General features: G+C 30.6%; 2 protein-coding genes across 12 annotated transcripts in view; one reads left to right on the top strand and one right to left on the bottom strand.

The window, feature by feature from the left end:
* Nucleotides 1-16,680, top strand: part of LOC145249611 (uncharacterized) — a 205,653-nt gene that overhangs the window by 157,811 nt on the left and 31,162 nt on the right. For 5 of the 11 annotated variants that reach the window (XM_080111333.1, XM_080111326.1, XM_080111328.1 and 2 more), the window contains exon 7: nucleotides 3,435-3,728. The exons of the other annotated variants lie outside the window; for them this stretch is intronic. In XM_080111333.1, the coding sequence (XP_079967459.1) occupies nucleotides 3,435-3,728 (294 nt within the window). The remainder of the gene's footprint in view (nucleotides 1-3,434; nucleotides 3,729-16,680) is intronic. 11 annotated transcript variants of the gene reach the window in all.
* LOC145249613 (fatty-acid amide hydrolase 2-A-like) overlaps nucleotides 11,300-16,680 on the bottom strand; it is a 139,205-nt gene continuing 133,824 nt past the window's right edge. Inside the window, exon 9 of the mRNA XM_080111338.1 lies at nucleotides 11,300-11,816. Coding sequence (XP_079967464.1) covers nucleotides 11,803-11,816 — 14 coding nt within the window. The 3' untranslated portion in view covers nucleotides 11,300-11,802. The remainder of the gene's footprint in view (nucleotides 11,817-16,680) is intronic.

Here is a 16,680-nt window from a genome sequence, read left to right as displayed (position 1 = left end):
AATAAATTGAGAAATTTACACCTTCAATAAATATTTGACTGAATTCGGCCTTAAATAACCTCTGATGCTGCCAAATCAGACTGTCTGAAGATATGGACTTCCTAACTTAAATGCCACAAACATTGTTTTTGTTTTTTCTTTCCATTTGCAAAATTCAATCATGTTCTGTAAAAACAATTTTTCTCTATAAAACAACCAAACCAAACACTATGAATAAATATTTGAAAATATAAACAACTTAAAGCATAAAAACTTCTATCCAAAAGTATTGGATTTTCCATTAAATAGCCCGAAAAGGGTTGATATGCCATAAAACAAAACAACAAAATGCAACTCTAGGAATAATTAGATGAAGATATAAAGAATTTGAAACAAAACTTCTTTCCAAAATTACCAGATTCTGAAAAAGGATCGATTGTAAAATCATTAAATAACCTGAAAAAAGATTGATATGCTGTAAAATAGCCAAACCAAACACTATGAAAAAATATTTGAAGTATTTGAAACTTTAAAAAAAAATATACTTTTACTAAAATGATTTGATTCAACATTAAATAACAGAAAAACCTGACTCTCTATCAAGGGTGCTTATGTCCATTGGTAATGTTATTAATGGGAAAAATAGTTGGAATATGTGTAGCAAGGCTATTTATGTTATAATTTGCAAGAAGTGCTGCAAACTTTTGTTTATGCACATGTATTCTTGCTTCTATCTGGGCGGGCGGGGGAGTCCATCAATTACTTTGCTATTTTTTCTTGATCACAGAATCTATCAACTGGTGGATTTCATCCTCTTTTCTCATTTGGAGGAGAAGAGGTGGGTCCTGCTTCTTGAATTTATCTTAACTTCCTGCTGAGGGGATTCCTAAGGTTCATACTGGTTTGCATAAAATGCTCTCTAACCTTGCACACGTTCTGAAATTCCTTTGCCTACTCAGTTTGCGAAAACTGATTATAAAGTGCAAATCTAGTAAATATTTACTTCAAAATGAATTCTTATGCTTATTTATTCTCCTCCATCAATCTTATTAAATTTAAAATCTTTTTATTTTGTTGTTCTCAAAACCCAACTCTTTAACCAAGAACCCTCAACTCATTATTTTTTGTTATTATGGCCTATACATTCTACTGCCTTCTTCAATTAAGTCTTCTGTTTGACTGCCAAATACAAACTCTGAATCCCATAAGTCAGATTAAAGTAATGTTGACTCTTAAAGGTCATAGACAGTGACCTTTATTTTGAAGAGTTGTTTTTTTTTTTTGTTTTTTTTAATAAATTTTTGCATAATAAATCATTTTAACATGGTACACACACTTTCTTTCCTTAACTAAAAATACATATAAGCACTTTGTTATTAATAAATTGAGCACTCTAAATAAGGCTTTCCACATCAACTAGTGTAGAAATATAGATGAAAAAGCTAAGTGTTCATATTTAGAAATTCCAGTAATGTTCAGGTGGGAAAAATATTGGACTACAATATTTGTGGTTTCAATTTGACATATGTACTGGTTGCATCGTAATAATGATGAAAGGGCCGTCAATGTATATCATGTTTTTATACATACACATATCTGAGTGGATGAATGACAAAAAAAAAAGAAACAATTAAACACATGAAAAAACTGAAAATTAAACAAGCGATTGGCTGGTTTCTCTCAGATTAATAAGCATCTTCAGAAAAAGTGTAGATTAGAAATTGACAAAGCAAAAAAGTATACCTTCGTCCTTCTCTCATCTAATGTAAACTTTAGACTTAGCTTTTATTCCTTAACCAAACATCTACCAAAACTTGCACTCAGACAATCCAATATCTTGCCATTGCATTATCTACTCCAATCCTGATTAAGTACTTATTTTTATTGTCATTTATCCATGTTTTCATTTTCCTTTTTTCTTTTTTCCTAAATGTCTTTTGTTCCACATTTTTCTCAATTACATGTGTGCCAAAAGTATTTAGTTTCACTGTTTTTTTTTTTTTTTTAAATTTCAAATCTTCACTTTTTCTGGAGATGTTCATTGATCTGAACAAAATCGGTCAATCTCTTATTTAATTTTTATTTCTTAATGTGTTTAATTTTTTTGCTGCTCTGTCTTTCATGTGAAGATATATTACTAATTAGAAGTTATCTTAAAATAAATGAAAATATGTGTTTACAATTTTTTCTTGAAAAAAAAATAACACTTCCAATATAAGGTCAAGTAATAAAAAAAACATTTTTAATACAGTGTTGAACAAGGAATTCTTTGTTTTATGTAATGAAGAAAATCTATTTAAAAAAATGTTTCTTTACATTCTAATATATTCATGGGCCTAACTAATAATTGTCTTTAGGGATCCCTGATAGAATCAAAGGAAAATTTCAATGGTGTTTTCAAAATACTTGAAAAATTTAACTAAACTTGAAAATTATTCAAATGTTTTTCTATAACATATGAAAATTGACTTCTACATAAAGAGATTTAGAAATGCTTGAATATATTTTTTAGCAGGTTTTATACATTTGAATACAAACTATTCAAATCTATAACACTGTTCAGCAATATATTAAAACACTTCTGCATATTGGATAAACTCTGAAACTGCAGTAAATGTTATTATAAATCAAACTTATTTTTTTATAGCAACTCTTTTATATGTACAAATCTGCTGTCTTAATTCTGCTCAATTTTGGAATTCATATCTGAATCATCAATCGTTTTTTTTTTTATGATGTTCAAAAGTAGCAGCAACTTTTGATTGGACAGAATCTTCAATCAGCATTTTTCTATTTTCCTGTTCTCCTCTTAGAGAACATATATGTATGTTACGATTCAACCAAAGCCCCCAGTAATATTCACACTGTTGACTGAACTCTCCAGTATCTTTCATCCTTACCTGATACATGTGGGTACGTTATTAAAAGCTAATTTCGTCTAAGGACCTTCACAAACGCAATGAAAGATTTTCATAAATTATGAAACACAATGTTCAGTGAAGCACACACACACACACCACTCAATGAATGTATATGTACACAAGTTCATAGACTTGTACAATTTCTTACTAACAAAATAGGTATGTTAACATGCACATATCTTCATCCATATTCATTTGCACACTCATATACATACATTAGCTGAATTAATCGTCTCTCCTTGCAGTTATTTATAGTACAAGTTGTATATCACTATTAAAAGTTTAATTACAATTTGCCTTCCACATTTTTTAGACTATTAACACTGTCAAATTATTTTAAATAAGGCTTTTTATAGTATTATTTTTGTTATTTTAATTTTATTTTTCTCAGACTTTTTTTTTTTTTTAATTGTTGGTTTTGTTTAAGCACAAAAAAACACTTTATGTTCAAACTTGTTATCCACACTGTCCAGCACCCGCTACTGGCCCAATCAATTTTTCCGTGCCATTCATTGATTTCCTTTCAATTTTTAGGTGTAGAGAAGATGTCCCTCTCAGATTCGAACAAGAACACCACAGGAAACTCACCTCTGATCTTAAACAAGTCCGACACGCCCCTCCCAAAAGAGGCCCCTACTGTTCCTAAAATGCCCCTTAGTTCTAGAACACCAACACGGTCAGTGCAAACTGATGCCCAGGCGGCACTGCATGCTTCCCAGACTAACATTACTGCCTCTAACCAAACCTTGGATCTTAAATTTGGCCCTGGCCAGTTCCCAGCCAACACCATGGCTGAGAGCAATATGCAAATCAATTCTAACCAGAACGGTGAGTGTTTTTCTCTTGCCTTTTTAAATAAAATAATTATTTTGTAAAAAAGAAGGAAAAAAAAAAAAAAACGAGTTTTAAGAAAATATTCTTTTTTAGGCACACCTTTTTTTTTTTAATTTTTTTTTTTTTTATATTTAAAAAAAAAGAAAAAAGGGAAAAGTATTTACAGAAGAAAATGATTGGTGTTACCTTTATAAAATAAAGTTGTGTATATAAATTGAATGTTATTTTTTTAAATATTTTAAACAAACAGAAATATTGACTTTGAGGGAGAGAGGTATATAATAATAATAATTATGGAATCATTGTGTACACTGCTCAGGTACATCCAAAGTGCATATACATATGTATAGAGGTGTAGTTTGGGCAAATTTCGAGAAGCATGAGTGTTTTAAATGTCACAGTGACCTGATACGGAAAGTTTGTTCCATGCTTCAGCAATTCTGAACATGAAAAGAATCTGAAAATCAGTGGAACTGTACTGTTTTCTAATTTTGTAGGCATATCCATGTGTGTTACATACATCGGGGGGTGGGGACAAGAAAAAACGCATACTAGATTGTTGTTGGTGAGATGGTTAATAATTTTATGGGTGTTTACAAAGTCAGTTGGGAAAATGTCCGCGTTAAGGAAAACGGAATTCAGAGTATGGCAGGTGTCTGATGGAGGTTATTTACTTGGTTGCACATTTCTGAACAGTTACCAGGTGATCAATGTTCTGAGCAAGGTACTAATTTCAGACTGAGGATGCAAATTCTAATTGTGGTCGCACCAAAGCTTTTAATAGCTGGCTGGAAAATGGCTAAAAAAAGGTTTTGTTAAGTGATGACAAGATACCCTTGTCTTTCTTGATAATTTTAGCGATGTGATTTGTTCAACGTGAATTGTTGCTGAGGATAAAACCGTGGTTACGTTCAAAAGAAGGCGTCTTAATATTAGTGTTGTGAAGAGAGTATATAGATGCGGAAAAACATTAGATAATCATCAATGCTTCTAATGCATTATATTATGTTATGAATGCTTAGTTATAGACGATAGGATGATAGAGTAACTGATACTAACAATTTGATTCACTCTTCAGCAATTACGAACGTGTTTATCATGGTGGGCGTGTTGCTTTCTGACTTAGATAAGGTCACATGTATTAGACACACACAGATAAAAATGATGCTCACTTGTTGGTGGCAAAACACTTCATAATAAGTTAGTGCCTGTTTATCATGTCCATTACAAGATGTTGCAGCTTCAATAAGCACAGATCATTGAACAGTTTCTATGTGCTCAATGTTCTGTGCAAGATACTAGTTCCAGACGGAGGATGCAAATTCTAATTGTGGTCACCCCAAAACTTTTAATCGTTGGCCGGAGAGTGACTAACAAAGGTCTTGTTGCGTGATGACAAGATACTCTCGACTTTCTTGATAATTTTAGCGATGTGATTTGTTCAACGTGAATCACTGTTGAAAGTAAAACTCTGGTTACATTCACAAGAAGACGTCTTGATATTAGTGTCGTGAAGAGTGTGTGGGTGCTGGATAAAACATTAAGATAATCATGAATGCTTAGTTGTAAACGAATCGTAAATAATTTAACGTGAGATTCCAAAAGATTATCTGTTTTATTTTGAATGACTTTAGAACCAATTACATATTTTTTTTTATTTTTTTTATTTTTTATTTTTTTTTATTACATTTTCACCCCAAACAAGGCAAATTGCCACTTTGGTGTAAGGGGCTACTATCAGGGGCAACAACTACTGGGGTACTATGTAGGGATTTGGGCAGCAAGGTGTCGGTTCACGTTACACTTGAACTTCTGCACGTCAGTACTGTTGGGGAAGCAGGGACCTGGAATGGAATTCCAGAGTCTAGCGGTTCTGGGGAAGAAACTATTGGAGTAAAAAGATCTTTTACATCTAGGGATCTCTACAGTGTGGGGGTGGGATTTAGCAGCCTGTCGGGTTTGTCGAGGGTGCTCACGTCGTGGGGGCACAAGTGATTGCAGTTCGTCAGAGCATTCACCACTAATATATAACTGGGAATAAAGCATCGGCTGGTGTGCAAATGGAAAAGTGAAGTGAGAAAATTGTAAATCACTTGAAGAATGATTTTTATCAAAAAAAAAAGAGAAAATGACTGCGAGCAAGTTAAAGTGTAAAAAAGTGTACCGTTTTATAAAGATGATTGGAAAGAGCAGTTAACAAAGATCTTGCTGAGTGATACAAAGACACTCTCAACATTCTTTGACAATATTAGAGATGTGCTTTGTTCACATCTAGGACAATGAAATTTTAGTAAATAACCAAATAATTCCAAATAAATAATTTATTCAATTAATATGTGCTATTATCTGTGTTATATGGAATGGTATTAGCTACCAGAACAGTAATAGAAACTTATTTTATTTATTGCTATAAAGCAAGCGATCAACAGAAAATATTGTTTATATGAAATAGCTTAACTTTTGTAGACTTGTATATATTCATATTTATCAGCTATTTTCACTTGTGAGGTATTTCATTCTGGCCTCCAGATAATGTTGGGTCATCAGAAGAACATATATACCGTTTCGGAATCTTCCTCTCAACAGAGTTTCCATATATCACCTCCCACCCTCCTGATTTGAAACACCATTATCTAAATTGCATTTGAATCGCATGAACTATTTCATATAAAGGAAAGCAGAAGAAATGCCCTTTCTTTTCTTTTTTTTTTTTTTTTTTTTTTTTTTTTCTAATAATAAAAATTGCAATTTTGTAACAAAATTTCACATTAATCAGTAAAATTGAATTCTGGTAATTAAAAAAAAAAAAAAAAAAAAAAAAAGTTTTGCTTCCAAATCCAAAACTTATAAAAATAAACAAAATGGCATAAAACTTGCATATTAGGTTTTAAAAAGACGGTACACTAAAAATTATATCAATTCATCAAGTACTTTTTAACAAGAGAAAAACACATTTTAATGGCAAAATATCTTGTGTGCTATTTTCTGCTTACATTAAGGTCAATGGCTAAGGACATAATTCAGAGTTTAAATATCACACAGTCATCAAAAAATCATATCGGCTAGAAATAGTTTACCAATCAAATTTTATTTTATAAAACAAATTTTGAACTTGTGTAAATCTTGGTGTACAGCTCTTTTCTTTTTTTTTCTCTTTTTTTTCTCTTTTTTTCTCTTTTTTTTCTCTTTTTTTTCTCTTTTTTTTCTCTTTTTTTTCTCTTTTTTTTTCTCTTTTTTTTTTCTTTTTTTCTCTTTTTTTCTCTTTTTTTTCTCTTTTTTTTCTCTTTTTTCTCTCTTTTTTTTCTCTTTTTTTTTCTCTTTTTTTTCCTCTTTTTTTTTCTTTTTTTTCTTTTTTTTCTCTTTTTTTTTCTTTTTTTCTTTTTTTTTCTTTTTTTCTTTTTTTTCTCTTTTTTTCTCTTTTTTTCTCTTTTTTTCTCTTTTTTTCTCTTTTTTTCTCTTTTTTTCTCTTTTTTTCTCTTTTTTTCTCTTTTTTTCTCTCTTTTTTCTTTTTTTCTTTCTTTTTTCTTTTTTTCTTTCTTTTTTCTTTTTCTTTTTCTTTTTTTTCTTTTTTTCTTTTTTTCTTTTTTCTTTTTTTTTCTTTTCTTTTTTTCTCTTTTTTTTTATCTAACAGGTGATGCATAAAGTTTTTGCGCAATTTCAATTTGTTAATATCAAGGTAAAATTATATAAACGCCAAGATAAACTCTAATCGATTCTCTCAACTTCTTTATGGTTAATAGTTTAGATTTGTAAGCTTCAATAAAAATAAAAGGCTTTTCCTTAAATTATAATAAAAATAAAAGCAACTTTCAATCTAAAACATCAGCATGAATATGATGACTTGAAATGTGCCGTTAGGTTTGCCGAGGGATCAATCTTTGACAAGCGATACCTGAACAGAAACAAACAGCAAAATGCTATAAGACGTGCTTCAGAAGTGCAAACAATATTTTGCCCAAAGTGACCCTACCAATTTATACAAATGTTAACTTGTCTAATGCGGATTATTTCTCTCCATTTTTAAGTGAATTAAAGTTAGAATTTCAAACTAAAAAGATTTATAGAAAAACTTATGGTTTTTCTCTTTCTTAACAATTATTTGCCACAACCTGTTTATCCGTTGTCCCCCCCCCTCCACTCTTTTTATTGAATATTTTGCTTCTTTTTGGTGTTTGCAAAGTAACCATTTAAAATAATTTTCATCCCCTGTGTTGTACTGTAAGAGATACCTTATCCCTTCTCAACATTAATTACATTTGACATTTCTTACACATCTTGATATGGGTCAAAGTTGAAATTGCTTTCAAATGTGCATTGTTAAGAGTGACCATCCTTTATCTTCACCTTTTTAAGCCCATTATCACTCTATACTGTCTAATCACTTGTGGGCCGTTTTGTTTTGTTGGTATTGATGCTTGTTTAGGGTGTATTATGATAGTTTGAACTTGTATAAGCAACATAGACACATTCTTTCTGTCATCTATTTTATAAATGGTAGTTGTCTGTATGTCTAGCTAAAACTTCAAGAATACCCAATGGAACCCCCCTATGAAATTGGATTTTTTAAAAAAATCAGTTTAATCCTGGAAAAATATCTAAAATTTAGTTAAGTTTCATTCTTTAGGGGTCAAAAGGCCATTTGTATCTTTGAATATTATTAAGAATTAAACACAATTTTTAATGTTATCATGTATGAATACAGTTCAAAAAATTAGTCAACATTATTTTCAAACTGAAAGACGCTAATTCCCGATTTAGTGGATTGTTTCTTAACTATTATCATTTCTCTATAAAGAAAGAAAAGGAGAAACTTAATTTTATTTGGCACTTTCAGTACCATTCTAAAGGTCTCTAAATTTTTATTTTTTTTTCGCTCATAAAAAAACAAATTTCTCTTCTAGGAGGGTGGCAGGTAACATTAACATTTATTTATTTTTTTATGACTCCAGTCAACTCTGGGTAGCCTGGCTAATCTTTATTCTAAAGGTGTTTTCTAGATAAATAAAACATGTTGAAGATGTTTAACCGATAAACTCTTAAACTACTGGTCACATAACACTGAAATTAACAGGAAATAACAATCATACACCGAGGATGGTTTATAATGAGTAAAATTTTTGTTTGGATGGATGAATAAAGCGTACAGAAATATGTTGGCAAGTTGAAATGCAAAATGTTCATTTCAACTTGCCGACATACATCTATTACTTTTGTGCATGCGCAAATTCATTCATAGCTTGAAGTGGCTTAATTTTAAATCTTTCTTAGCTATCTGTTGATAGCTCAAATGGTAGAGAATGTGGCTGGAGCACTAGATGTTTTGTTTTCTAGCTGATGACACACAAGTCTTCTTTTTTTTTTTTTACTTTCAAAATCAGTACTATATATTAGATACTACCTCCGGTCGGAAATAATTGGTGCACAAAAATTTTCAGTTTATTCGGAAATACTTGGTGCATACAAGTTTCAAGTTTTATAGGGCAGTACTTTTGAACGGAAATACAGGCTAACCAAATAATTATACTTAACTAAATTGACAATTGATTGTACGTACATTCTTACATTGTATGCTTAAATAAATATACAAAAAAAATAATGTAAAAAGCTAAAACATCTAACTATTTATTCAATTGTGTTAATTTACTTTTCAATTCTTCTGATATCAAAATTGAAGTGGGAAGTTTTCCTTTTTTTTCTAGCTGTGCTTTTGACATATGCTGAAGCCTGTAATTGTTGCCACCATCAGCCAAAATTATTTGTTCCATTATCTCCTGCAATGTCAGGAAAATGTTGTTTAACTTTGATTTTTCTAATTCTTGAAAGCTGGTTTCAACTGCTTCAATTCAATATTCTTTGGAGCCTTTTGGTGTTTAATGGATTGGATTGGATTGAAGTAACCTAGGTCAAGCACATTCAGATCCAGACTGTTTGCAGGCTGGTTAACCAGTTCAGTGTTCAGCCCTAATCTCTCCGATTCCTGTTTGAACACCGGGTCTGTTGGATGTACGTGTGGTTTAGCATTGTCTTGTTGAATTATGATTCGTTGTGCAATGGATTCACAGCAGAGTGTTACCATTGTCAATCAAAGAAAGAGACTATTAGACATAGTGATGATGTATGAGCGTGAAACCTGTTCAGTAGGTGTTGAGGACATGGGTTGCATGGTCCTGGATATGACCTTAAACTATATTCAGTGGTGAGGCCCCAGCTTGCGGGCTTTGGGGAGTGTAGAGCCACCCTTTAATTGCCATTGCTCCCAGGTCCGCTCTGACCATTTAAAAACAACAAATATATTCTATTAAAAATGTTGTTAAATAGCCTGAAAAGTGTTGATATGCTGTAAAACAAAAACAACCAACCCTGAGTTGCATGGAGAGAAACGATAGAATAGATGTATCATGTTGGCCTTGAAAATGAATTAGTTCTGATAACCTCAGAGGAAGATTAAATCTGGACAGCATAGGATGTGTGTAAGACTGGAGACTTTGTTAGTTTGAAAGTCAATTACTTAAATATGACAGCAATTTAGTCATCATGGCTAGAAATACAAACTGATCTTTGAAGGCATTCTAGTCACTGAAGGTACAGAAGGTCTGGATAAGCTTCTTCTTTTTTTCTTTTTTTTTTTTTTTTTCAAATACTTTCTGGTTGGGGTCTGCAGTTATCAACAAGAATCAAATACTAACCTTTCTTTCTGTTGTGTCCGGAGAAATGGGTTGTCGGAATCATGAAATATTTGAATAAAAAGTAAACAAGCTCATTTTAGGTTAAATACTATTTATTATGGTTGAAACACATTATTTTTACAGCACGATATGCGCATGTTAGCGCAGCCAACATCTTGTCCATTCTCCTTGAAGAAACTCTAGTCTTTCTCTTTTCATTTATATAAGGGCAATAACTCTTGCTCCTTTATTAGTTATTTTCCCTTTAGCTTTTGATTGTTATAAGGCTTTCTAATGTATTTTTATTTCAACCATTATTTGTTATTGTATGTCTTTGTGCCAAGATCAAATTTACTGTAAATTTTTTTTTTTTTTTTTTTTTTTTTTTTCAGGCATTAACAAAAATAGTTTTCTACAGTAAACTGGTTTATTAACCAGAAAACATTTTTTTACTGTTTATTGTTGAAGAAATTAAATACATTTATAACATAAACACTGCCTGTCTCTATCTTTTTAGTTGTCTATCAATGGTAGTCATCTTGTATTAAAGTTTGTTTTTTACTTTTTTTTTACTATATCATTTAAAAAAAAAAGTTTTTACAAGTATTTTTTATTTATTTTTTTAACAATTATACTTTTGTTTTTATATTACTGTAAGGTTTCAAATAATAATCTTAAAATATTAATTTGCACAAACTGGAATACATCTTAAGTTTTTTTAATTTCCAATCGATAAAGTTTAATTTTGTTGCTTATTTTTAGTAACTGAGCAGGTAATTACAAAATGAATTTTATATATTTCCTTTGCTTGCTGGGAATATGGATTTTAAGTTGGCAAAAGCATTTTTATTTTTATTTATTTATTTTTTAATTAAATTAATTGGGTTGTATCTTGTATTATTTTTTTGGCTATGACCATTTGATACTATTTGGAATAGACAAAATGGTAATTTTTAGGTTAAAAACCTTGGAAGAATTGAATTACATAGAATTAACAAATAACATTAGAAGAACAAAAAAAAAAAAGGAAATTGTCATAATTTTCTGTTGAAAATATCAAGATTTTCTAAACAAGTTAAGCTACAAAAATACATTTGCATTATTAAAGTGGAATAAATTTGTCATATTACAAAAGAATTCTGAAGAGATGCACTTCCTGTCTAGAAATAACATTAGCATTGTAATACAAAGTTAATTTCAATTATAGCAATATGTACCCCTTTCTCTCCTATGATGTCCCATTAGTGATATCACCAGATTTGTCTGCTCTGGGTCTCATGTGGTCATTGGGATTGAGCTGTTTCTTTGACGAGGGTCCTGGTTGATTCCAGGATCTGGTCAGACAGATCTTGTCAGTCTATGTTGCTTGTAATAGAGTATATGACCTGTTCAGCCCTGGTCTCTCAAGTTGGCATCACTGAAAAGTAGAGAAAGGTCATTTCAAGTCGAAAGAAAAGAGTAACAAGTCAATAACTAGGATTGTTGTATCAAAAAAATAATAATTATTCACTGAAAGTTACAAAACTTGATCATTTATAAGTTTCTGGCTCAAAATGCAAATGCTCGGGGACTTGTGGCCTCTAATAGTAAAGTTTGGATGGTCAATCCTAAATCTGGGAGCTTGTCTCTTCATAATGCTGATTCAGTGGCTTGGAAACTAGTGAGACTTAAGTTATTGGTTTTTCTTTTCTCTGAATAGTATGGGTTCCCTCGACAGTCAAGCAGAGTGTCTTCGAGGCTATTTTTGCTTTTTGGCATATTGAGAATCAGTAAACAAATCTCGTGCAGTTTTTTTTTTTAAATTCTTAAGCTCTGAAAATTTTTTCCATTTCTTTCTCAAATCTCTATCTCTGACCGCCACTCAACAGGAGGATCCCATTACCTTCACCCTCTATTAGATTTCTACCTTTCACCATCACTCACATGGGAGAGTCCCTCTTCCTCTTGCTTCATTTGAATAATCAAGAGTTTTCCCAAATGCCATTGTGTATAAGTAAAAAAAATAAATTGAATATCTTGTTTTTCTAATATAAAAAACTGATAACATCTGACGTATATTTCAGGTGACGCCCAAACAAATTCGACCACCCCAAAGAATTAGGTTAACTGCTTTTCTTAACAAGAGAGACATTGAGACGAGACTTGTCCAAAGGCTCCATTTCTGACATTTTTTGGAGATATTTTATAATCTAAGACACCAACTTTTTCAACAAGTTTGTTTTTAATGGCTGTTGGGTGTCATCTCAATTATCATGGAAGAAAACAGATTTCTTCAGCAATTCATTATATTCACAAATAATTGTGTATGCATTAAATCAATATAACAACAACCTTTCTTTATAATCTTTCCATCATCATTATTGTTACATACGACACTGTCATAAATATAGTTTTTTAAAAAAGTATAAATCTTTATTTATACATTTCAAATTTAATCATAAGTTAAAATGTACAGATAAAGAATTATACTTTTTATTTTAAAAAAATTATTACATTTATGGATGGTTTGCCTTTACATCTCCTATATAACATTTTGATTGCAGGAATTCCCCTCTAGACCAAAGTAATGTATAGGTTTGCAACAACAGATCTATTATGTCTATAGTATTAGTCACTATCTTATGTAACTTTAGAAAGCCTTTTTAGACACATTTAGTCATTATAATAAAATCCTACAGTTCATCTTAGGAGCAACATCATCAATTGCAACCATCTTTAAAGGAAGTAGTTCCTATTTTTCCCTCGGAATGTCCTCCTACCACCCCCACTCATCACTGGGAGGATTTCTGCACTTTTGACAGATGGGTTTTTTTTTTTTTTTTTTTTTTTTTATTTTTTTTTTTTTTTTTACACAGTGATCACCACTTATCAAGGCCCGGAAGCCTTGATAAGTGGTGATCACTGTGTTTCACCCTTAAGTGGCTCATATACTCATAGACATACTATGATCTTCCTATTTCGAAATTAAAAAATAATAAATTCTCCCTTCTCACATTCTGCCAAATCTCCTTGGTTGAGAGCTGACAATTTGTTCATTCCAGAATCTAAATCTTATTACAAAAACAAACGCTCCAGAAATTTTCAAATATGGTGTCATTCTCTACAAGAGGCAATAGTTTTAAATAAAATAAACCAAATACAAACATAATAACCAACTGTGATACATCGAGACATGTACATAAGCCAAGAATTCTTTTATTTCATACATTAAATATACCGTAGACATTAATTGTTCTTATATAGTTATGCTACCGTGCTAAATCTTTTGTGTACATGTTATTAAATACTATTTTTCGACACATGCTATAAGTCATTATTGCATCTTTTTTTTTTTAAGCTAGATAAATCTTTTTTATAAAATACGATAGACTAAAATTCTTTCCTTATATGCTAAATATAAAAAAAATAAAACAGATTAAGTTAATAATATAGCCTAGATCCGGATTTTGCCAAAACCTTACACAGTGAACTACATTGCTTGACTCTAACAACCCAAAATCTCTTTATGTGATTTTGAAGCCTTTAAATTGCCTATTCCTGACTATTTCCATGTATGTTTTTTTAATTTTTTGTGTGCGGTTGTGTGATACAAAACAATCTAATACTTGTCAACCAGACTCAGCCATGGCAACTAACGTGGAATCTAACATCGAAGATAAATAGTTCAGGTTTTGGAGTCTGGCTAAAACACAAACACTCTAGCTACTGATTTCTGGAAAAAAATAAATGTATCTGCTATGACGATTTTTGTTCTATATAAATTTAAGTATGGATATATATATATTTTTTTCTTTTTGGTTGTGGGTTTTGCTAATATTTCTTAAATACGCAACTTATGTTTGACTTCTATGCTGCTTTGATTTATCTCTTTATATCTTGGTTTCTTTTTTTTTATCAAAAAATAAAGAGGTACTTTGGGTGGATGCAATTAATCTTTCATATTTTTTAGGTTTTATTTTATACAATAACTTAATTGCTTTGTTTTCTGTGTTATTGTTTAATTTTTATTTTTTGCAGGATTTTTTATTTTTTTTATTTTGCTTTTCATCTTATTTTCCAAAACTTAACTTTTCACCATAAATTCTAATAAACAATGACAACACATTTTTAAAATATCACAAAAAATTTTTTTTTTAAATCAAGGAATTTTTTTTCTTTGCTCAAACTGTCCTTATTTACTCGCCTTTCTACAAAGATGAAATTAGATAGATGGTCGGTTTTTAATGTAAGGAAAGTCCAAGTTCCCAGAAAACGGGCACTCTGGATTGAGTCAAAAATAAAAATTAGGGATTACTGCTTATCAAAGCCCAAGGGCCACTTGAAGATAAGGGTTACCGTGTTGGCTAGACTGAGACAATACAAAGTAACGGTGGGAACTTTGGTAGTGTTTGATATTTAAGAGGACGGCATAACAAGAACTTATTTACATTAGATTTGGAAATAACCATGTTATAGTCAGCTAAGAAGCAGCCTCAAGGTATTAATGTTCCACAGTCCTAGGAAAGAAACTTTGCTCATGGAATTTGCATTTAGTTTTTGGCACTGTTAGAGTAAGGGGAAAAGTTGTTTCAGCTAGACACATATTTGTTGCAAATGTTTTGCAAGAGGAGGGTGACCATAGATTGAAGCTCAGTCGAGTACCAAACATATTTGGAATTTAATTAATGAAACCTTGTCAAAGCCATTGAGACCTGTTTACACATTAATAAATTGAATAAGAATCTTGTGAAAAATATTAATGTTGTCAGCCAGCGTTAGTTCATTAGTGATGTGTGTGTTGACATTACACTTTTGTATTAAGAAAGGAAGATGGTAAAGCAATAAAAGAGGAGAGGAAGAAAGAGTAATATTGCTATTGCTACATTATTTTTTTTTAATTTGACTTTTTTTTTTATGGAAACTGTCAACCAACTTCCAGGTTTACAAATGAGTCGCTTGTCTGTGAACTAGGAATGTCCCTCACATCCACAGCATTTGTTGCAAGAGATTTATTAATAAGAACAGGTGTTTGTACGAAGTGATGTCAGTTGAAGTCATACAATTTTTATTCAGTATATTTCAAGACCTTTTAATTATAGTAAAATTCAGAATATGAGTAGTATCCTCTTCAAATATTCACACCATAAAAAAATATGTCAAAGTATAAATTACAAAATTACTGTAACTTTTTCAACTTCTGGTCATTTACATTGTCAATTTGACTGAACAAAGAAGACTTTATTTATTTTTTTATACACACACACATGCTAATAAGTAATTTAGATAAGTTATCTTTTTTCTATTTCCTTTTTTTGTATTCATTTCTTTTTCTTATTTCTTTTCTGTCATGGAAAAAATGTTTATGTTGATAAAATTTTCAGTAATTTGACAATATTCTTCCAGGTTTTTAAAATTTTATTTTAAATTTCATTTCTTTAAATCTATTATTCCTACTTTAAACAATTTACTTTTAGTTGTACAAGTTTTATTGCTAAATTGTAGGAAAAGTCCTTCAATATTTTAACGCAAGTTTGTTATGGCTACTTCTTACCTATATAATACTAACAGTTTTCGGAAGCCTATGCTTGTGTGAAAGCAGTAGTTGAAATTTCCAAGTATTTATGAGAAACCTTTTGGAATTTCCTAATATTTAACATGTACAACAAATATTGACTCAAAATGTTATGAGGTAGTCTTGTTTTTGTTATTTGCATTATTCAAACTTTTGTACTCATTTGTTTTTTATGTTTCTGAATTTTTGACATAATGATTGATTAATCATTATTTCGATTCTTCGGACTGTTCTCATGCTATTTTCACAATGTTTTGGTTGATGTAATCTCTGATTTTCTTCAAGTGTATCTTTTCGAACTCCAGAATCTTTTTGCAAACTCTGGAATCTGCATGGAATTTCAAACACATCCCTTTATTTAATTCTCATTTCGTCAGCCACAACTAGGTAGAAATCCTAAGTAATTCGCAATTCTATTTTGAGTGTCACGTGCACTGAAGATAAAACTTTCAACCTCCAGAAGAGTATAAATTTTACAATTGAATTTTATCAAATACTTCATCCTTGCACTGTGAAAATAACACTCAAAATGAAAACAATAGTCCAATCAAAACAAGTAATACAATCAGCCCTCATCTAAAAAAATTCAGAATTGTAATGAAAATAATAATCTGAAGAATCCAAATGATACAATTTGATTTTTATGTTCACAATGTTTTAATTGTACCCCAAGGCCTTCTTGTGTTTGTTTGTTTGTTTGTTTGTATTTTTTCTTGTCATCGAATTATTA

The sequence above is a fragment of the Euprymna scolopes genome, chromosome 28 (assembly GCF_053919585.1).
Source record: "Euprymna scolopes isolate OS-2025 chromosome 28, ASM5391958v1, whole genome shotgun sequence".
Lineage (NCBI taxonomy): Eukaryota > Metazoa > Mollusca > Cephalopoda > Sepiida > Sepiolidae > Euprymna > Euprymna scolopes.
The sequence above is the reverse complement of the archived record's forward strand: the minus strand, read 5'-3'. Positions and strand labels throughout refer to the sequence as shown.